We start from the raw sequence: 22,804 nt of genomic DNA, 5'->3' as shown, positions 1-22,804 counted from the left end.
ATTCCCAAAATAGTCTCCAAGAGGCTAAGAGTAATTAATGCTAACCTGAAACTTGATAGCTTCTTGCTTCTAGCTTGATAGTTACTTATTGTTCCCAAAAGTTTCACATTCATACATCTTTTTCGCAGCAGATGCTTTGACTTGGCACAGGTGGAACTAACCACATTGACGACTGAATCCAACAATATGCAGTGCAGCAATAACATGTAGTAATGTTATTGGTTACACATGTGTTTGACCATTCAAAATGTTTGTTGTAAAAAAGGTCTATTAAACTTTAATTTCACTCAGCATTTTTCCTCTTTGGTCACTTTTGTAGTACTCTTATTAGCATATTAAGCTAAGCTAAAAGCTGAATCATTCACAACTGAAAGTGCAAGCCTACAGTGGTTTCTAACTGTGTAGCACAAACTATATATGAAATTAACTCACTAAAATGTTTCAAAACCAAAAGAAAAACAATCCATGAATACATGGAAAGTCAGTGATCACCTGTGGTGATGAAAAACTCTTAGGGAGTAGGGAGTAGATCAAGACCTGTGGGTGGCCAGAAAAACCATCCACTGATGAGAGTTGTGTGGTAAGCTAACACTGCCCCAAACAACCACATAATTTGCCAAGTCATCCTTAACCGAGCCTCTCTCATTCTCAAGTCTGGGATCTCTGTTAAGTGTTTCCAAGAAACCCAGGAGGCATTGCATGTTGTAGGTCTAATGATGGGCATGTGGATAATTATGGTATTCTCAGATACGGCAGCATGAATGTTGCTCACACGCTGACCTGGCACTTCCTCAGTGGCTCAGTTTCTGCCACGTCTCTAGACTTTGATCAGATTAAATCTCGCCTCAGGAGGAAGCAGTATGTACTGTAATTTGCAGGAAAAATCCATAATACTGGCATTACAGTACTAAAGTACAACTCATTCACTGATGAAAATGACTCCTCTCTATAGGGAAACGTTTGATGAAATTCAACTTCTTCAGTGGCCTCAGGCTGATAGCATTTTGAAATTTCCTATCATTTCACTGTTTCTCCTTTCATCCTTATACAACAGTACCAAATATTTTTTTATACTTCATATCTTTTTTTTATTGATAGTCGGTTGGAAACCTTTGCATTCAATAAGTTTGACAACCAGCATTCAAATGTTTATGAGTGTGACAGCAGTCAACAGTATAACCTATTTTGATCAATAGCACCTTCAATTGGTGCAATTGTGGACAAATGCATTTAAAAGTAGGTGAAGATGTTTTCCCTGTGCAGAATTTGTGTGAATCAGACACACTCAAACCATCTATACATAGAATGCATTATATCCTATGTGTGCATTGCTGCATGTTTATGGCTCTGTTATTCTTTAATGAGGCAAGCTGAGTCTGTCTCAGAATTGTGCTATACAGTAAATAAAATTGACAGATAATGCTGGGAGTAAATGTTGTACTGGCATTAGACACTGTTTGGAATCTTTAAACAGAAGCAACAGCTAGATCATTTCTAGAATTGATCACTCTGACAGATTTGAATCCACACATTGAGTTCTTTGGGGTCATTCTCTATATTTGTCATCATCCTCCATTAGCAACACCTCCCAATTTGTCAAAAAACGTTTCCCTCTGGTTATGATGTGATTTAAAGCATTGCTTGACATCTCGCAGACTTGGTGTGCACGGGAATGTGCTCTTGTTCAGAAGGGGATTTTGATTCTGGCATAAAAAAAGCAATTTATAGAACTCATATTTGACATCTAGAAAGTCTAGCAGAGTGGAATTTGAACATGTGAATGTGGTGAAGTTTAAGAAATGCATAAAAAAAAACGTCAAAGAATACTATACAAGAAAACACAGTTCCACATTTACACTAATAGCTAAGCATCTGTACATGCACTATAATGTAATATTTGCTGTGAGAAGGCCTATTATGTCATATTAAAAGGGTGCTCAAAGCAAGAGTCAGTCAGTACTGCAGCCATTTTAAGCTTCAGTGACACAGCAGAAACCCACTTCTGTCCCTTGCAACTGCAATTAGTAATTTCAAATGTGACTGACAATAAAACATGGACTGCAGACATATTTCACAGCAGGTAAGTTGGTATCCATAGTGTTTATGACGCTTTCATTAAATGTGTATTAGTGTGGAAGATTCACGTGGTTTCAGTTTTTTTTTGTTTTTTTTTCTCATTTATTTCATTTTACGTCAACAGCCCTAGCTGTCATAGCCGCACGAGACAGTACACGCTGTACCTCAGTCTGCTGAAATCTCTGAAGGACTTTAATGCTGCCTTCACGTGTTCCTCATCAGAATTCTTCTCAGACCTATAGCACTGCTTAGCTGCAGACCATAATGGTTTGTTTTTTTTTCACCATTAGGCCAAAATGTTGACTGTATTTTTTCAAACACAAAAAGATGACATGTGTTGTTTGTACTATTCATTCTATACAAAACACCTGACAGTAGAGCAGAGTTCACGAGGAAAATCCGACTTTCTCAGTCTAACTTCAATATGTTCGACATTACCTGAAGGCAGCACAACAGCCTCTGAAACGGGCAGAGGGCGCGAGAGGGGGGGTGGGTGTGACGTCATGGCACGGTGCCCCGTCCATATTTGGCGGAGAAGAAGTTTGTGTTGCTCCGACAAACTGTAGACACCACTGGTGTGGGTAACAACCTGAGCTAAAACGAAACAAAACAGTCTATTCATAACTTTTTAAAATTTGAATTGAGGCTTGTCATGTCTGTATAATATTATTTAATGTTTTATCTATGGTAACATTACCTAATCTGTCATCATTAAGTTAACGTTAATTTAAAAACGCGACAAAGACCACATCGAGCGTTTCTGGATTTATGACCCAGTCACGTTAGAATTAACGGCTAACGTAAACTGTTTCGTTCAATAGTCCGGCTAACGTTATTACTGGATGGGCTGTCGTTATTTTTCGTTTCCCCGCAATTGATTAATAGGCTCCTAATTCTTCGGAGAGTCTCGCATCCTCTGCCGGGTGGTCTCGTATGAACCGTGTCGAGGCAGCGACGAGGGGTCGGGGGCTCCGCCAGCCGAGCCGGGCTTCAGGATGAAGATGCCCAGAGGAGGACGCCTGTTCCTGGCGACGTGCCTCGGCTCGCTCTTCGTTCTTGTGCTTTACTTTCAGAGCATCACCAAGCCAGGTGAGAGCCACACATACTCACATGCACACACAGCCTTTTGAGGAAAAGAACTATATTAACCGTGCTGTAATGTTATTAAAATTATGATTTCATGTTTAAATACCACAGCAACACTGCTTTGGAATATAGTGCAGTGACCACAAAGAAAGTAAAACTATAGGATCCAATTTCACATCCAGATTATCTTATTTATAGTTGTAAGTGATAGACACCTCTTATCATGTGCTGATAACTGTTGTGAAAAAATATATAAAAATATATTGCTTTATAAGAATGTTAAAGGGCTAGCATACAATATGGAAGTAATATCTAGTAGGTCATATTGTGTAGTAGCCTTGTATTCACATTTAATGCAGCATTCAGGCTTTTAAATTGGGCCATGTTCTTGCAAGGGTTGTGCATCTTTGGTAAACGATCATTTTGACACAGCAACACTGGCACACCTTTGTGTGTGAGTATGTGTGTGTGCACATAACAGAGGGCATGTGGACAGACATAAAGAAATGTGAACGTATGTATGAATAAGCTCACTGTGAACAGTGGAATGTTTTGAAAACCCCCTCCCCGAGACCTCCTGCATTCCTCTGCTGTAACCCTCCTCTCCTCTCCTCGTCTTACCTCTCCTCTCCCTTTGTTTCCCGGGCTGAGCCCATTCTGAACATTGAAAGACAGATTGGCCCCCAGGGGACTGCAGAGTAGAGAAGTCAGAGCTCAGTCAAAGAGAAAGAGGTGATTGATTTGCTCTGACCATACAAGCTGAAGCAAAGTGGTTCATAGGTCTAGAGAAGGAGGAAGAGCATTTGATAAAATTTTGGATGTGGTTGGTAAAGAAGAGAGAAGGAGGAGAATGGTGCAGAGAGGAGAAGCCGGTGTCCAGTTTTTGGTCATATAGTTTGCCAAGAGGAACTTTATTGGTCAATATGGGTTTTTGTAGAAATGGAAAAGTTTTCAGATGAAGTCTGCACGGTATGCTCAGGATGACGTTTTGCAACAATGGTGAAACGGTTACTGTTAAGAACCGATTCAAAATTGTCAAAAAAATCAGCATTGTATGCCTTAGAGCTTATCAATATCAATGCTAGCATGTTTTTTTGACAGCCGCGCGTTGCAAAACATTGACATCAAGCTAATCCGTCTATGTTGCTGGAAACCTGCGACAAGAAAGAGCTATGTCACGAAGAAAGATGATGACAGTGCCAGAGTTTTAGTATGGGTGGAAACACCAGAAATATGCTAAAATTTCTTTCTATGCAACAAATTCCAGGAATACCACGTGTTTAGCACTGTACACATGAGTGCCACTGCTTCCTAACCAAGCAACAAGTCCGTTACTAGGAGCAAATTCTATATTATTAGCACATTAGTGCCACACATGCAGGCTTAACAGGTTTTCTTTCTGACTAATGAAACCTAAATGAAAATAAATGCTGTACAAATATATTTTATAAGATGACAACGTGTTTCTGCAGCTAGCTCTGAGGCTACAGAGAGCTAGCTCATACACTGTGTTCAGACTTAGAGATTAAACAGTTGCGTTGAGACTGAAAACCTGTGTAGGCCTACTCTTTTTCCTCACAGAAAATTGTTTAGGAATTGTTATGGGAATCGATAAAGAATCGGACCAATAAGCAAAATCAGCAATGGCATTGGTATCAATAAACACATGTCACAGCGTGTACTGACACAGCAGATAGTGATTCAGAATGAGTAAAAAAGAAGGCATCATTACACCCACCATTTCTCCTGTCACCAGTACACACCCCATGATGCAACAGTACAAATCCACAGCAATAAATCATTAGACCATCAAACACTGAATACATGCAGCGCTGTCAGTGACAGAAAAAAACGTGTTGCCAAACCTACAAGTAACACACTTTAGCACACGCATTGATCCCCCCTCCACGAACTAGGTGCCTGACCTGTTTAGGCTTGTCTGCTGTACTACCCCACCAGTAGCCATGCAAGTCACATTAGAGAGGGCTAATTCATAGGATGTCAACAAAGCACAAGGTGTCCGTAATTACTGTGTATCTAATCAGGCTTGGTTTGAGAACCAACGCCAAGTCTCTTGTTTAGTTCTGTATTTTCACAGCCTTTTCCATCCCTTTTCATTTCTCACTTCTGCTCTTGTTTCGATTTGACAAGAGCACAGTGAATTGAAACAAGACAGAAGGAACCAGCCATGTTTTACACTATGTGCTGTATATTTTATAACTTTAAATCATGAGGGAAATGTATGCCTAAGTGACAAAAATCCAATTTATTTTGTTATATTGTTTATTGCATTTTCAAAGACATTTCAATCGACACATTCATATTTGAGATCCAGATCAGTTTCTGTCAAAATCTCATGAATAAGTTATATCCAGTATAAGGATTCTCTGCATATACATCAGTTAAAAGTTAAAAAGGACTTTTGAAAGAGGCCTTGAAGTTGAGACCTGACAGCAACACCTGATACACTCATGTCAAGTCAGACGGTTTCCACTGACACACTTTTACGTAGGCCTGTTGGAAATATCTTGACCATGACATGATGTCACACGCCAAACTGCATGGTTAGTCAGACTGAGTGAGAGAGTCAAGAATACATTTCCTTTAGGTTTGAACCCCTTGGCGGTTTTTAAGTGTATTTATATAGTGTGTTCATGTGCCAGATTTTCATACAGTTGGGATAACTGCACCGCCGCGATCAGCCGGTGGGATTTAGCATGTACGTGTGAGTGCTTTTCATTCTCGAGGTGTCGGAGGTCTGACGTTCACCCAACCGTCAGAATATAGAGAGTGAGAAATGTGAGCTTTCTTCCAGTAACGTTCCTGATTGTTGATGGAGAGGTGGGAGCCAGGTTGAGATTAAAGAGAAGAAAATAGCGCTGATGGTAATGGGCTTAACACTGGCCGGTGTTGTATTACTGTGGTACTGCGGTAACTGTCCCAGTCTTATGAATTACAAAATGATTATACACTGAAGTGAACAGCTGGTAGAGCTGCTAGTCCTCAGTTTGGGCTGTCCTCAGGGCTGTTCTGTCTCCACTTTTATTTATTTTATACACCAGCAACTGTATCAGTCGGGATAAGGCAGATTCTAGATTTTTCTACCATGTGTGGACTATGTCCTAGTTTTCTCGTTGATTGAGTTTGATTTACTTTTCGCTGTTTTTATTGTGCCTGTTTGTGCCTACACTGCAGATCGGTTCCTCTGATCACAGGTGATGATTAACTTTAGTCATGTATGATAAAAGCTTCTTTTTTTTTCTACAAGTCAACTACATTGCAGGACTACTTTCCCATTGTTCATCTGTTCCTCTTCCCTCTTCTGATTTGTATTTTGCGACCTCACTTCATTCCTTTCATAAAACCTGCATGGAACACTGAGCCAAGGTCTCCCTCACCAAAAGGGGATAAACACGTCCTACTGCTGTATAGATATTGTCCTGTACTCGTTAGATGAGCAGAGACATTGTAGATCTCATTTTTCCAATCCACATCTCCCAAATTATGCCTGCAGTTTAATACCGGACACACAGCACAATGCATACAGTATTATTGTTGTGCTTCCATTGTCTGACTTCCTGTGCCAACACCCTGGGTTTGGCACTCAGGAAAAAATACGAGTCTTCAGCAGTGTGTTATTATAAACTCCGTTGTAAAATCACATCAGATTTATTATCGGTTAACTGTTGATTTATTTAGTTTTTTAAATTAGTGAGATTCTCTCCTCTCAAATCAGTTTTTCAAGTTACCAAAATTCAAAGTAGGTGCTAGTGAGAAATATCAAACCCCTAATAAAAAGCAGCAACTGCACTAATCCTTGCCATCCTCATGCACTGCCATGTAGAGTGTAGAAGCATTGGACTTTTGAGACTTTCCATACTGGAATAAAATATTCTGTTAAACTAGGGATATAATCTTGACATGATTTGTTTTATTTACCAAACTCTTGCCCCTCCAGCCAGTGTAAAAATGCTTTTGACCTACTGAGGAAATTTCCTTGACATGTGCTATTCCCAGTCAGCCTCTCTTATTAGATACATCGTAATTTGGACAAAAATAGAGATGCACACCCACTTTCTTTTTCCTCTCATTTTCTTTTATGTGGTTGCGTTGACTCAGCAGTGCTGTGGCGCAGGATCATTGTGTGCGTTGTTTGAGTGTATGGACGCGTTACTATGCCAAGTAACTCTGCTCTGTGGAAGGGGGGTGCACAGTGTGTGTACTCGTCAAAGATGGAGTAAACCTGTCAGGATTTCCAAGATAAAGTTGAAATCTACTCTCGTGTAGTAATGGTGCTAATTTGGCAGGTTGTAAGCCTTGCTGTTTGACACAGGAAACCATTTTCTATCGTCACCCTCAGCGCCAAAACCGAGGATTTGAACTTTGAAACAGCTTTTCTAAAAACGGAACATTATAACATGATGAAAACAGGAGAGATATTACAAATTAAGAAATGAATATGTCGATCTTTTGGCTGATTTAATCAACCCTCAGACTGAATAATTAGATATACTTGAAATTGTTAAAATAAGATTTTATGATATCACATAGCTGTATAATTATATCTCCATACACGACTCTTGGTGTGTGTTTTTTCCATGCGGCCGACCTGTTGCTGCACCTGCTCTTGCCTCTGCCACCCCATATTAGGGATGGGCATTTTCAGTAATTTCAATATTTGAGTACTCATTACCTTATGAACGAGTACTCGATTACTTGCAAATTATATATATATATATATAAATATATTTTTACCATAAAAAAAGAAATACGGGAGGTCCGTGTCCGACTGGAAACACAAGCGGAACCCTTGTGTTTCCAGTCGGACATGGACCTCCCCGACCAAGCCTACTGTTGTCAGAGAACATTACTGTCTAATACTTTCACATTTATGTAGATAAATAACCAACAATGGAAACCAAGTGCAATGTCAAATTCATAACTGAACAACAGATATTTATGGACTTCTGGAGTGTATTGCTTCACAGCTAACTCTCAGTCAACACCCTAAATCATAAATTCAAAGTTAATTTATTATTTATTTTGACAAAACATTTATTTCAAACTTAAATTACTTGGAAAAAATAAAATAACATCACACGATGATGAGCCGTCACGGCTGCCATGGTGCATGTAACGCCAACCGAGATGAACTATTGCAGCCAAAAACAGTGAAACGAGTAATGATGCCAACAACCCTCCCCTATAACAACACATAGAGCAGGGATGGGTACGAGTCCTGTTGTTGTTTACTGTGTCTGTCTTCGTCCTCCTTTTTCTTTCCTTTGTGTTTGACATCAGACTAATTCACCGTCAGTCAAGAAACCATTACATCTCCAGTACCTCCCACATCTGTGGTACCCTTCTACCCTTGCTCTCTCAATTTTGGCATCGACTTGATACTGAGGTTTGGATTCTTGTGACATCCCCAATATGAAATGGTTTGTTTTTATCATGGCATGGAATTCAAACTGAACTGTGGCCCTCGAGCACTAGCAGGACTTGAATGTGTCTGGGTATTGCCCTTGGCAAAAATAATTATTTCTGAACCATGAACATTGTCTGTGTTCATGGTGCTGTTTGTTCTACATTCACCCTCTCTGACTTTTCCACTTCACTTGCTGGGTAGCTGTACACAACTTCACATGCTAGAGGGTGGGAAAACTCTCTCTCTCTCTCTCTCTCTCCCCCAATTATGGGAGACAAAAGCGAATTGTCTAATCAACAAGCCAAACTGCCCGCAGGCACATTTTATAGCAGTGGTTCTGCTTTACACCGTGCCACTCTTTTAAGTCTCGAGCGCTCCGTCACAGCTGTTGTCACACATAATGATCAAATCTGAGTTGAGTTAAGAAAATAAGCTGCCACAGATGACTGGCAGGTTTTTGAAGATTGTTTTGCCAGACATCACAGATGCTCTTCACTCTCCTCTCTCAGCTGGCTCCTGTGACAGTGATGGATTCCACCTCACGACTCTAAACAGAGGCAACATCAAGGCCTGCTCTGATGTGTCTTTCTCACACACACACACACACAGTCTGTCCACAATTCACAGTGTTCATTTTTTACCTATTGTAGGCACACAAACACACACTGTAATCTGTCGTTGAACACATGTATTTACCCACAAACACACTTGCTCATCCCAATACATGCCTATTCATACGCAGTATAATCCTATAATTGAACACATCAGTTCTATTTCATGCACGCTGCCATTTATCATCTGACATTGACATCAATGCAGCTGTTGTGAAACAAACAAAAAATGTTGCGATGCCTTCAAGGTCCCCACAATGCCGGCAGCTCTTTAGATCACGCTGTACACCACATGCTACGCCAGCTGGCTATTTATCCTGCCTCATTCTGTGGGGTCCATGTCTAAAAGTCTATTTGTTAATATCTTCTTTGTCTTGTAAATCAAACAAATAGAATCTAAGTCTGCAGGAAAAAGTCAGATAGTTAGATGGTAATGGAAAGAGCTGTCCTCTGTGGTGTGGTGATAGGTTGGCAATAACTCCATGTGGCCAAAAGGTTGATGAGACACTCCCAAACAGGGCTAGTGTACTTAAAGTCCAACACAAAACAGACTGGTGATGTAGTGCATATTGGTAACTGGTTGAAAACAGAAGGTTACCTCCCCTCAAGCGTCACCATACAATAAAGCATGCAGAGTGCAAGCACTTACACTATCAGCAGCATGAAAACTGGGAATGAGTAGCAAGGCAAAAGACATAGTACCAGTAGGTGCTGTCAAGAACTGATGAACCTAACTGACCCAGAGAGCTGATAAGAGCTGTAAACATGTTACCTTGCAGAATATATCTGGATTTAGATTGATTGAAGATTTTAACTTATTTCTGTATAATTGATTTGTTTAAATGGATTTTATGTTTGTAGCTCACACAATCAGTCTTCAGCTTCTGACTCTGCTACTATAAATTTTAATCTTAAAGGAATCAGGGAAATTGTTTTTTTTAAGATTGCAGATCACTGTTAGGAAAGAGGAAGCAGATAAGAAAAAACGGCTATAAAAGTTGAAATAATAAAATACACAGTATCTAAGGAAAATGAAGCGTACAAAAAACATTCACTTGGACTCAAAGGTGAACTGATAAGAATTTGGTACTCAAGGGTCAAAGGTTAACTTCACTGTGACATCATACTGTTCTGCAGAAACACTTCCGCCCGTTACTCAGCGCTATAACTCAGGAAAGGGAGATTGTGACCAAATTTCATGCAACTTGATTGAACCATGAGGCGGTAATTCTAGTTTGAAGTGAGAAAATAGCTGGTTGATGTAGTAATTACTCCAGTTACAGGTGTATTTCTGTTGCATTTTTCCATTTTGAAGAATTGTGCAAAACATAAGGAAAACACGGGTAAGAGCGGGTAAAGGGTAAAAAGGAAGTGCCTGCCCAATTACAAAGGATATCACTGATCGTAAAGTCACCCCATCCTTTTGGCTTAATTACCACCATCTGCAGCTCTCATCTGGATGTTATGACACTTTTAAATCAAGCTACACTCAGTACTCTTAACACAAAAAGTCTGGCGGCCTGTTACTTCCTGTATCCCCATCATCTCTTCCTGCTTTCCATTGTTTTCATTTGTGACATCTTAATTTCTCTTTCAGTCACGTTAAGTTGTTTTATGCAACAGACTTGTACCCACCTCAATCAAAGCAAATTACAATGCGGTTTTTGTTTCAGCTCATGGAAACTTCCATCACGTGGCCCTTATAAAGATAGGGCTTCCTTTTATGTGCAATTAAGTACAGTTTTACTTCTTTGTGTAAATATTTACAATATTGATGCCTCAGGATCCTCTCTGCTGATTATCATGGTCACAGAGGGGAAGAGGTTTTTCAAAAAAGAGAAGATCATTTCACGGCACAGATTTGTCTTGATAAGAAAAAAAAAATCATCAACAGTTAAAAAGTTAGAACGTACTGGGCCCACACAGTGAAAGCATTTTAGTTAACTTCTTAACAAACATTGTCCCTGTCTTTCTGTGAGCTGATAAGTCACAAGATAGTGCTGTCTGTTTATAAAGATCCAGACCAGTATATAGACTTAATGGAACTTTGTTTGTCTGGGAATATAACAGCACAGCTTGACGTGCTTTGCAGACTGTTAAACCAGTCAGATCCAGGTTCAAAATGGGTCTGTTGGTGTGTGTAGTAAGACCTGGGCCTCTTCTGCTCTTCTTTAACTGTCAGTGTTGTGTCACTTCCTGTGTCTGAGAGGAAGTTGTGGTTTTCTGGTGAATGTGATAGAGCACACGACACAGAAAAAGATGTGGTTTGTGATGATCAGAAGGGGAGTAGTCATGTGCTTTTCATTTTGACAGAGAAAAACACTGACAGAGTGGGTGCAGGTAAAAGCTTCGGTGCATTAAAACGAATCAGAAAATCATTCCTGAGTTAAACCTTTTATCCACAACAAAAGATAGCACTGCTAATGGAAGAGAAACTCTAGGCTGGTTGATGTCGTACAGGACCAGTGGACAGAGACTCTTTACTATAAACTCCAGCTAACTCATTCTACTGATCTTTTTCTCTTGAAGTTTTAGAGTGACAGATCTACAAATCAAGTAGCATGTCAGAAAGAAATACTATCTCTTCAGAACAAGGACGCCATCCTCCCCTCAACAAGCTTACACATTCACACCCATGTATACTCACACAAATAACAAATGGTCTTGTGTGCAGATGATTCTGATTATGATACCAGCCGAGCATCTAGGCACATTGGGGATTTTTAATATTTACCATAGTAAACTAGGCAGCATGCTAACAGTTGGTAATTAGCACTATTTGGTGCCAGTTAACCGAATACATCTCGTGGCATTTCACTGGATAAGTGTTATCTTGGACCCTCTGGTGGTGGTATAGGAAAAGTCAGGGATCGTAAACGTCAGTAGGGTTCAGGCTCTGGGGACCATGAATCCTTCATGTCTGTACAAAATGTAATGGCAGTCCATCTAAAAGTTGACATATTTCAGTCTGGACCAACATGGTGGATTACCAACCTGATGGACCATCATCGCCATCTCACAGCCTTTTCGAAAGTAAAACAATGTTCCCAAATTGTCAGCGTGAGCATGAAGAAAACTTCAGTTAGAAATCTAACAGAGCACCTTCAGTTAATGGGCAGGAGCCTGGGTACAAAAGCTTCAAGTCTTTGCAGTGGAGTCACGTTGTGATTTTGTGACAAAACCAGTGTAGTTCAGTTTTTAGCCATTAGCTAATTGTTGGCATGTTACCTATACCTTACCTTTACAGGGCAGATACAAACAGAATGTGATTTATTAAATGGTGTATTGTCTGAAACCACTCAATCTTTTCAGACCTTTTTAAACGAGTTACAGCACTTCAAGGTTTTAGGACTTTAGCTCTGTATTTGACTTTTACTGTCCCCTGTTCCTGTCTTCCCCTCATATCAGAATGGATGAAATGTTTCCTCTCTGTCATGTCGTGTTTATACTTGAAAACACAATAAACCGTTAATATGAGTATAGCCTCCAAAAGTGTCTCCTGACCTACTTTCCAGCTTCCTGAGGAAGCGTCCTGAGTTTGCTTAAGGCTTTGCTGCTTAGGATGTGAACGGCAGTGCTGTTGACTGAGAGATTAGACACCTCATTCATTATATTCAGTGGTACCTGGGACTTAGACAGTCTGATTTCTGTGTATGATGAGCTTCTATGTTTCAGATGTCTGGGATGTCAGTGTGCAGCTTCTGTGACCTCTTCATCATTTCATCCAAACAGCGATTGTCTGGATTGTAACAAACTCTTTCATCACCATTTTTATGTATGTATACTTTATCATATTCATAAAATAGCACATAGAGGTGAGATGTAACTGTATGTGTGCTCTGTGTCCACACATGGCTGAAGATGTGGATTTTGTACGTATCAAGTAGAGCTTTTCAGCAGGGTCCAGCAGGACTTAGATGCCTATCTCTGTGTGTTGAGATGATGTGGCACAGATTCACCCAGAGGAAGTTTAGGATTTTTGGTGATTCATGTGAGCTCACGCAGAGGAGGGACAGATAGAGGCTGTATCACGGCACTCTCAGACTCACTGTCTATCTCAGATCTTCTTTCACTACATGTTTTATTGCATTTGCTGACTCACCAGCGCTGTAATTGTTCTCCTTTTTTTTTTTATTTTCTTCTTCAAAATAGCAAGAAGCCATTATGATTTAGAGCATGATACTAAAGTGTCAAACTGACAGAGATTTATTATATTTCTGTGTCATTTCAAAAGTGAAACTTTCACTTCATGTGCTTGATGCCACCTCAGCAGGAAGAGAAACAGTAGGAGGCAAACAGCCTCTGTCTCCATCAGGATTCCATAGAATAACGCTTCACTTTGCTCTTTGTTCCAACTGATATGCTTTCCATATGACGGTATGGAGGCTTTCTTTCAAGTAGTTTCCCTCATGCAAATCCCTACACAAAGCATGTTCCCCATCTTGCTGCACCTCTTTCTCATCTCAGCTTGGTGTAAGATGCAAAGCGATCCTAGGCAGGTCCTGACACTTTAGGAGCACATAAAGAACTTAAAGGTGTGGAATGAAAATTTATCAAAAAATGTGTTTTTCTTCAAGGAAAAAAAAGGTACACAAGGAGACATTTAGAAGCAAAATGATTCAGCTTATTTGAATACAAAATGTACACTAGGTTTTTAATTACTTCTTATTTCTTACAGTGTTTCCCACAGGTGTAGAATTTACTTGTGGTGGTGGGTGGTGCGGCATGTGACCAATGTGCATGTAGAGACTCATGCAGTTTAGAGGGGGAGAGTGTAACTCAGGTTATTTTCTGTATCTACGATTTACAGATGTCCAATTTCCTGTTCCTGCTACAGTTTATTGATGCTCCAGAAATGGAGGCTGTTGGTAGATGATAGGTAGGCGGCTGTTCGTAGAGAAGCCATTCTCGGTTACTGCAGCGTACGCAACTGAGACAGTGTGTGGCCATGAGCTTGAAAAGAGTGAAATAAGAAGTTCAAATGTAAGATTTACCTAACTTGAAACTGATTGATTATGTATGGAAAACTCAGTTTAAACTGATTTTGAACTGTATAAAACAACATGAATGGTATGAACACCTCAGGAATAAAGTAGTTCTGCTCAGTTCTTGATGCCATAAAAATCTGTTCAGTCTGTTCAGACACAAAACATATTACTGGTCCAGCAGCTTGAGCTCAACCAACGGTCCACAGCAGACTTTGGGACCCTTTGCACTGAGTGGATCACATGATGAACATTGTTGTTGTGTTATCAACTTTTTGTTGAAAAGAAAAAAAAAAAAAAATAGAGGCTGCTCGGGCTGTATTTTGTGGTACCCATACATGCTCATTTACAGTTTTCACACATTTACTTTTAGTGAAACGCCTGCGCTGTCGAGCCCTGCTACGCATTGTTTAGCCACATGTGCAAAACAATTCACTGTTCTTCCTTAGTACCATTAGCTGCAGACACCAACACTGACTGTCATCAGGCCTGGAGGGGAGGGGGATGGGAATGGGTGGAAATGGGGTGGAAGGAGAAGACAGATGTGTTTATAAAAAAAGACTGGAGGAGGAGGGAGGAGAGATGATGATGACAAAGTCTCCATCTAGATATTGTAACTTCTTCAAACTGGCAGAGCCTCCAGCAGGTACATTATTGTACATACAAGCAAGCTTTGTTCAAACCCACAGCTTATCAGTGATGCATAGTTATAGTCATTGGTACTGTTATGTTAGGAAATTGGCAGTGGGTTGTCTCCAAATCTGTTTTGTTTTGTACTGAGTTCTACAGTTAATTTGCTATGGATAGATTCATTTCCTCAAATCAAGAGTCAAATAAAAAATAAAAAACTGATTAAGAAAATAGTTGCAGTGAGATCAAAGAGAGACTAAAAGGAGGAGAAGTGTAACTTATGTAAGGGTTACAGAGAGAGTTTGGAAGGAACACACTGTTCTTATTAGGGTTGGACCAGTGGACAATGCCATCGTCCCCCTGCCTGGTCCACACTGATAGCAGGGAGCACCCAGCCACACATGTTCCAGTGTCTCTGCCACAATGTAGAAAAATGTGTTGAGAACGTATTTCTTATTTCTTACTTATTTGTGGGGATTTCCCCCGGGGATCAGCCATAGAACTGATATATGCATATGTATATTTTGAGTGTCAGTCAGAGCTCAAAAATGATGGACTTGTTTATTTTAGTTACTATAGGTCATTGTGCTTGAAATATAAGCTGAAAAACAGCTTATTTGAGTATGTTTTAATTTAGGCGCAAATATAAAACTTATTTTTAAATCCACCTGGTTTGCGTCGCCTTAGTAAATCAGGGGGCAAGTCTTTATTTGTGTCACAAAACTGAGGATTGAAATCTACCTACAGAGCGAACTTTCCTGTCTGTTATTCACCCTTTTTCACCATGTTTCGCTCTGCACATTTAACCTCACCTCCTCCCTGTCATCGTCCATTGCAATGTAGACATCATCATATGCCATTTCGGTAGTCACTGCCCAAACCTAGTACCTATGAAATCTATAAATGGAAAGTTGGAGGATTTTTTTATAAGAAAGAATCACGTCATGACAAAAGAAAACCAGAGGAGGGCTGGAAAGTTGGCTCTGCCTGACCTTCCTTATAATTCTATTTGGAGGTCTTTACAGTGTAATTCAAACCTCTGTGTGAATATATAATACATTGTAAAAAGGTTTTTCTCATTTGTGACCTACATAAAGGCTTATGTAAACTAACAATAATGTGGTCCAACTTAAATCAGCGGTAACAAAGCCAACAAAGACCTCGCAGTGAAAATTCACCAGACGTGTTCCCTTGTTGACATAAAAACCCACAACATGTAACAGATTTACTGTGGTGTTAGTCATTTCACATAAATCCTGTCAAATGAACTGGAGCAGGAGTTCATAAAGTTATCACAGAAACACACGTCTTCTGTTAAACGGTCTTCGTTTGCTGCACAGCTCAGTCAGAGTAATGTGGATTTTAATCTCCCCCTGTCTCACTGTAGAATATGGTGTGAAGACTGGCAGCAGACCAGGGAAAATCAGGAGAAGTCCGCTGCAGACCCTCTACAATGGAGACCAGGTGAGAGCGTAATGATTGAATAATTACTGATAACACAACACCACACAACCCCTGAAAAACATTCTTATTTTCGCTTAATGGGTCTTTTGTTTACCAGAATGATTTTCATTTTTGATGTTTGGCTACCTATGCAGACATCTGCTGCTGCACTGAATGGGTTTGTCCACTTCAAAACCATATTTACTTAAAGATATAGCTTAAAATTTTGGAAAATAGGCTTATTTGCATTCTGACCAAGAGGTAGATACTCCCTCTCATATCTGTAGCTTCTCAGTGTGAAGCTACAGCCAGCAGCTTAGCCTACCAGCAGCTCTAAAGCTCACTTATTCGCACACTATATCATGTTTATATACACTGTGTAGTGTAAAAGTCTTTGCCAGGAAGTCTTTGCAGATGTTAAACTCAAATATATTACTTTTCCTGTGGAACATTTATTGACATTGAAAGGGGAAAAAGTTACTATTCCCAGATTTCTCTGGAAATAATTGTATGACAGTTTTGGCATCTCAGTGCATGTCTCCGCTGTAGGACATCAACACGTGAAGGTCACAGTAACCTCAACACTGATCATCTGATGATGCTTATTGTCACATACAGTGTGTGGCTGATTGGATATGATTTGTAGAATTGATTCAAGGCCACTGAGGTCACATTGCAGCCTGTCATGTGACATACAGTGTAGTGAAGTGATTGCATTTCAAACACATACAGTAACAAGCTGCCCTGCACTATAAACAAGTCAAGTCAGCAGAGATACCACTGGTTTGTTTTTCTAACTTTAAATATATGTAAGTTTTAGCTTTTAAAATATAGCCAACGTTAGCGTTAACAGCTGTTTACTTACCAGTCTCGAAGAAACTTTGCGATTTCAGTATCAAACTTCATTCCTTTACTCGCCAAGAGCTGTTTCTAGCTGTGGACCCGTTACCGCAATAATCTCCAAGTCAAATCTGGACCTGCCCCAACCTGTTAATATAAATCCAACGACCCGACCCGTGATTAAACATGGGCTACAGTGCAGAGGGCTGCAACTATGTCTAGACCTCTGTCAGTCACATACATCACTTTGTATTTACCTAGTGCTTACATGATGACTGGTCTGTTTGCTTTATGTGCTGTCCCTTTCAGATCTGCGCTCGCTCAGTCAGCTCCCGCTTGTTGCTGATATGATGCAAAGTGACACAAAGATAACCGATCATCTGTCCACATGTCCAAAGTAACTTCCCTGTTGCTATCAGTCAACGGTTTCCTCCGTTCCCCCTCGGGCACTGATGACAATCAAGTCCTGTCCACTTTCACTGACACCGTCACCACACACAGTTTCAAACGATCTAATGTCCCAACACGCAAATTTGACCACTAACTGGGTCATGGAACTTCCTGTCATCGTGTTGGCGGTTTGAGAGTTTTGGAAGAATGTCACATCACCTGTACTCCTGCAACTGTCAGTGTGTTTCTTCAGTAACAGTGTGCCTAGCTTGCAGCTATCAAAAGCTAATACCTTATGGCACTTTTCACAAGCAGCGAAGTCAATGACAGCGTTATTCTCACAGTTTCTGATCACACCAAATTTTTTCCATATGTTCGACTTGGCCTGCGACGATGTATTGACCACATTTTGATATTTACCACTGACTATTTTTGCCTTTATGCCATCCATCTTGATGTTAGCTAGCTAGCAGCTATCCTACATCGCTGTAGGCATCCCATTATTTGGCTCAATGTGAATCTATGATGATGATGATATTAAATGATTTAGAATGTGAATCTACGATGATGATAATATTAACGCTGCCCGCCTGTATTTAGTTTACTTTTATGTAAATATATTTGTTACCCACTACACAACTTTTTTTTCTTCCTCTACTGAAGTGCTGCTAACCTGCTAGCCCCAGACCAACCAGCCCATCCTATCACTTTCCGGGAGTCACTGTAGCATCCAGTGTGTCCTGAATACGTAGCGCTGCTCAGAGGACGTATTACGACTTCCTGTGTTGTAAATGCAACGATGGCTGAAGCTCTTGTCAAGCAACAATCACCACCACCTGCTCCCAGCAAGAAACCATGTGTGGCGGCAGAGAAAACTGACAAATAGCTCTTTTAATAAGGACCATACTAAGTGTACTGCCTTTGAGTCAGCCGTAAACTTTATAAAATATTACAGTATGCAGTTTTTGTAAACTGCTTCAAGATATTGATGCAATCCACTTGTCTCAAAATATTAAAACTGTGTAAAAATCTGAGTCTTCCTCTGGACAGAAAACTGGCACTGCAGCAATTTTTAGGAGGTGTTTCTGTTTGTGCTTCTTCCTCCCTCAATGGCCTGTTTGCTCCCTCTGTCATCCGTACTACATCGTCCTCATCACAAGCAGCTGGATCTGTTGGCAGCTCAGAGGTCCCTCCAAGGCCGCAGGGAGCTGTTGGAGCAGGAGTGTCTGAGCCACACGAGGAAGCGCCGGGTGCTTTCGCCTGAGGATCTCAAACACCTCATTGTGGATGATAAACACAGCCTTATTTACTGCTATGTACCCAAGGTTGGTTACCATTACTTTAAGTTAGTGCAGCTGAAATTCTAGAGGTTTTCAGTCTCTTCAGAGTTTGTCTTACAGGGAGGGGAGGGTTGAAGGGGGGAGGGGGGGGGGGGGATGTGGAGTGGGGCATTAAAAAGATAAAAGAATACAGTTATTTGTTATTGTACTTTGACCACTGATTTGGCCCTATAAGTATTTCTATGCACAAATGTGTATTTTTGCTTAAAAGAAAAATCTTCCTCCCTTTTATGACTTCCAGGTAGCCTGCACCAACTGGAAGCGTGTCCTCATGGTCCTCACCAGTGACGGCCGTTACACCGACCCCCTTGCCATCCCTGCCAACGAGGCGCACGTAGCCGGTAACCTCCGCACACTCTCCGAGTTCTCCGTCCCCGAGATAAACCAGCGCCTTCGCAGCTACCTCAAGTTCATCTTTGTGCGGGAGCCCTTCGAGCGCCTGGTGTCCGCCTACAGGAACAAGTTCACACGCCGCTACAACACGGCTTTCCACAAGCGCTACGGAACCAAGATCATCCGCCGGCACCGGCTCAACCCGGAGCCTGAAGCGCTGGAGAAAGGCAATAACGTTTCTTTCCAAGAGTTTGTCCAGTATCTTGTGGATCCTCGGACCCAGCGAGAGGAACCTTTGAATGAGCACTGGGAGCGGGTGCACTCCCTCTGCCACCCCTGTCTGATCCACTACGATGTGGTGGGGAAGTACGAGACTCTGGAGCCGGACGCTCAGGCTGTGCTCAGTTTGGCCGGAGTGGAGGGGACGCTTAAATTTCCAACGTCTGGTAAAAGCACCAGAACTGATGGCAACATGGCAGCAAGCTTCTTTAAGAACATCAATCCATTCTACCAGAAGAAACTGTTCAACCTGTATCGAATGGACTTCCTACTCTTCAACTACTCCACACCAGAGTATCTCAGGACTCGATGAGAGGCGGAGAGACAGCGACTGGCGTCAGTGCCGTGACTGGATCGGTTTTGATATCTTTCCTTTCACATCCCATTCATATTTTTTCAGCAATGACAATTTTGCACTTTTCGGTTGCCACGGACGATTTTCACCCCTGCGTCGGGTGGTCCATCACAGGCACAGACTTGTCACTACTACTCTCAAGCAGAAACTGAAGGCTGTGGAGAATGACTTGATTTTCTGGTTTCATGTGAATGGAACTTTCTAAATGGAACCAAATTTCTTCCTGAGAAGGAAAAGACTGACAGTTCGTGCTGTAATCTACCAAAAATATGTCACATTTGTAGATTTTCTGCCAAGTGTGAAAAGTTTTAATCGGGAGGAACCTTTGAATGTTTTGATGTTTAGCAGAATAGACAAATTGTTTGCTTTAGGTTCACTTAGAAATCAGTATTTATTTTTGCCATTTCTCGCCTAGAAATTTGTCAAATTGAGCAAACCTTTCTTTGACTCCTTACATGTGGTCGTCGAGTTGGTGTAACGTGCCTTACCAGCCTTCCTGCCGTGCCCACTACAAAAACAGATTTCCCATGGCTTTGGTTTTTTCTGAGCCATAACTTAAAGTCACACTTGAGGAGCAGGTTCTCCTCTGGCGTGGGTAAACAGGTGAACATGCTGACTGTGAAACTGAACGCAGCGGATTATTTCAAAGCACCTACAGCACAGTATCTCTGGAAGGCCTTTATTTATGTATGTCAGAGCATAAAGTATTTATTGTGGAAGTGTGCGGATTTGGCTCATGATGTTGTTAAGATTAATTTTATATGAAAGAATAAGGGTTTCAACTTTAACTTGCATGGAAAGTTACTTGCTGTTTTGGCTTTTGCACATATACTGATGCCAAATAGAAATCTCTTCTGAGCAACTCTGTGCTTATCATATCACACTTTTCTTTTTTTTTTTTTGTAACTTCTCTGATCAGACCCGAGCTGAAAAGCTACATCCAGGTCTTATCTTGCTCGTCTCTGCACTCGTTGACTCCGTCTTTAAATTTGTATGCGAGAATTATTTCCAGGGAAACCTGCAGTCACTCCTCAGTTTCAGTAAAAGCTCATTGCCATCCCTCCTCTATCGCTGTCTGTATTTAGCTCTGGGCAGGTAGGCTGAACAAACAACCACATAGCTGTGGTCGGGGCTGGGTGCAGCACCAGCACTACTGCCGCTCAGAGCTCCCCTTGTTAGGGTGACAGCAGGCACACGAGGGGTTAATCCACCTCCAGTCATCTCCACTGCACTGAACGGCCTTGTTCAGCAGTGTCAGTGAATTTAAGCTAAAAGTACAGAGGTTAATGTTGGAAACTGTTTAATAAATGACCTGAGCTGCAGAAGTGTCAGTTTTAACAAATGGCTTCATAGAGTTTGAAATATTTAAAGAGAAATTCCAGTTTTTACACATCAAAGTCTGTTAGCAGGTGTTGTGAGAAAAGTTATATAGAGCCTTTTGTCACTCAATGCCACATTAGCCGCTACCAGTATAACATATCTGAGTCTCTGATCGAAGTATCAGTGGTTGAGTTGCATTGTGGGTAATGTAGGTGCCAAGGTTTGACTAGGAGGAAGAATACGTAGAATAAAAAAAAAAAAAAAAAAAAAAAAAAGTGATATCACAGACTTTTTTTTAACTGTTCATGAGCTCGCCAGTGTTCTTGAAACTAGAAGTAAAATCATCCAATAGATTTACATCATATAAACTGATACAGTCATATCTGCCAGGCAATTTGCAAAACCAATATTTAAAAAACTTTGTGTAGTTAATTTGACTTGTCGGTTGTTTGTGTATCTGTGACTGCCAGAAAAACATCTTTCAAGAAAAAAGAATTAAAGAGTGTTGTTTGAGGAAAACAATGGACTTGGAGTGCATATAGAACTGACCTGAAATTATCTGCCAAAGTATAAATGTTAATGTTTTGTTTTCCAGCTTTTCCTAAAAAACAAAGTTTCTTTGTTTGTTCTATTAACGTTAAAAACAAAAACGGTGAAACTGCACAGAAACTGTGCAGTTGTACAGGAGAGCATGGGATTCAACTGAAAAGCAAAGATTCCAATCATAAATGATTAATTAATAAATATTTACTTGGGTCCAAAAGAACAGTCTTACCAAAGAAGAAATCCTCTGGAAATCTGTGTCTATAATTAGTACTAAATTACACAGTTCTTTTCAGAAAACCTTCTACTGAATAATTAGGAAAATAAGAGGCACGTAAAACAAAATGTTGCTGTAAAATGCCACCATCTGGCCTGTGGCATGGACACAGTTACCATCTTATACATCTGATGATCAGTGTGGCCTATTTTCGTGTTTTGTGAGGAAGCCTGTGTCTACATCTACTAAATATAATTTATGATTTCAGTTTATGTTTCATTCCCAGTTGGATCTTTGTTTAAAAATAAGTACTACATCGGTCTAACAAAATAACTACACTGTCTCTAATTACTACAACAAATCTAGCCTGGATGAATTGGACCTGTCATGTCTTTGTTTAGCGGGTCATTCCTGAGAAAAACAAGAATTTCACCTCAAACAAATAAAGTCAACTTCTCCATTTAAGTAGACACGTCCCACAGGACGGATATTAGTTGCAGTTTTGCTCTAAAAAAAATTATCCTAGTGCATGTCAAGACAAGTTGGCACCAAAGTGGCAGGAAACAGCTTAGACTCTTTATCTTCCAGATTTTTTAAATAAAATATTTCATTTTTTGTTAGACAGGTCAGCGCAGGCCAATTCTGGAAACATTATGTTTTTCTTGCTTTGAAAGGTGCAATATCTGTGTGTATCTGAGTGTGGGTAATGTGTTAAAAGTTATGTGTTTTTATAAGTGACTTCCTGTTTTTATTCTAGCCTTAAAATTTGTGCCATCGAGTTTATGCCACTTTTTTTATTTTTCTGTTGGCTATGATTGCATGATTGCCATGGATTACAGGGTTTTCATTTTTAATGCTCTCCTTTGTAGCAGTGTGTGATTTAAGCCATAATTTGCAAGAAGCTGCAACTTGCCAAAAACCAATCACA

At 40.5% G+C, this 22,804-nt stretch overlaps 1 protein-coding gene across 2 annotated transcripts; it reads left to right on the top strand.

Moving 5' to 3' along the window:
- Positions 1 to 2,649: 2,649 nt before the first annotated feature.
- On the top strand, positions 2,650 to 21,376 carry LOC111221304 (carbohydrate sulfotransferase 11-like). Of its 2 annotated transcripts, none has more exons than XM_022744660.1 (4): positions 2,650 to 3,165; positions 16,204 to 16,280; positions 18,653 to 18,814; positions 19,071 to 21,376. In XM_022744660.1, the coding sequence occupies exons 1-4, from the start codon at positions 3,072 to 3,074 to the stop codon at positions 19,752 to 19,754; spliced, it is 1,017 nt and encodes a 338-aa protein (XP_022600381.1). In that variant the 5' UTR covers positions 2,650 to 3,071; the 3' UTR covers positions 19,755 to 21,376. The 2 variants fall into 2 exon arrangements, with proteins under 2 accessions (XP_022600381.1, XP_022600380.1); XM_022744659.1 differs by having other exon boundaries at positions 18,650 to 18,814.
- The last annotated feature ends 1,428 nt before the right edge of the window (positions 21,377 to 22,804 follow it).

The sequence above is a fragment of the Seriola dumerili genome, unplaced genomic scaffold, assembly GCF_002260705.1.
Source record: "Seriola dumerili isolate Sdu_G_001 unplaced genomic scaffold, Sdu_1.0 BDQW01000083.1, whole genome shotgun sequence".
NCBI lineage: Eukaryota > Metazoa > Chordata > Actinopteri > Carangiformes > Carangidae > Seriola > Seriola dumerili.
The sequence above is the reverse complement of the archived record's forward strand: the minus strand, read 5'-3'. Positions and strand labels throughout refer to the sequence as shown.

Excerpts from the sequence above, each read along its gene's own strand:
- LOC111221304 (XM_022744659.1), top strand. The coding sequence starts at position 3,072 with ATGAAGATGCCCAGAGGAGGACGCCTGTTCCTGGCGACGTGCCTCGGC. Across the intron at positions 16,281-18,649 it reads CCCTCTACAATGGAGACCAG|CAGCTGGATCTGTTGGCAGC; the intron begins GTGAGAGCGTAA and ends CCTCATCACAAG. Across the intron at positions 18,815-19,070 it reads TTTACTGCTATGTACCCAAG|GTAGCCTGCACCAACTGGAA; the intron begins GTTGGTTACCAT and ends TATGACTTCCAG.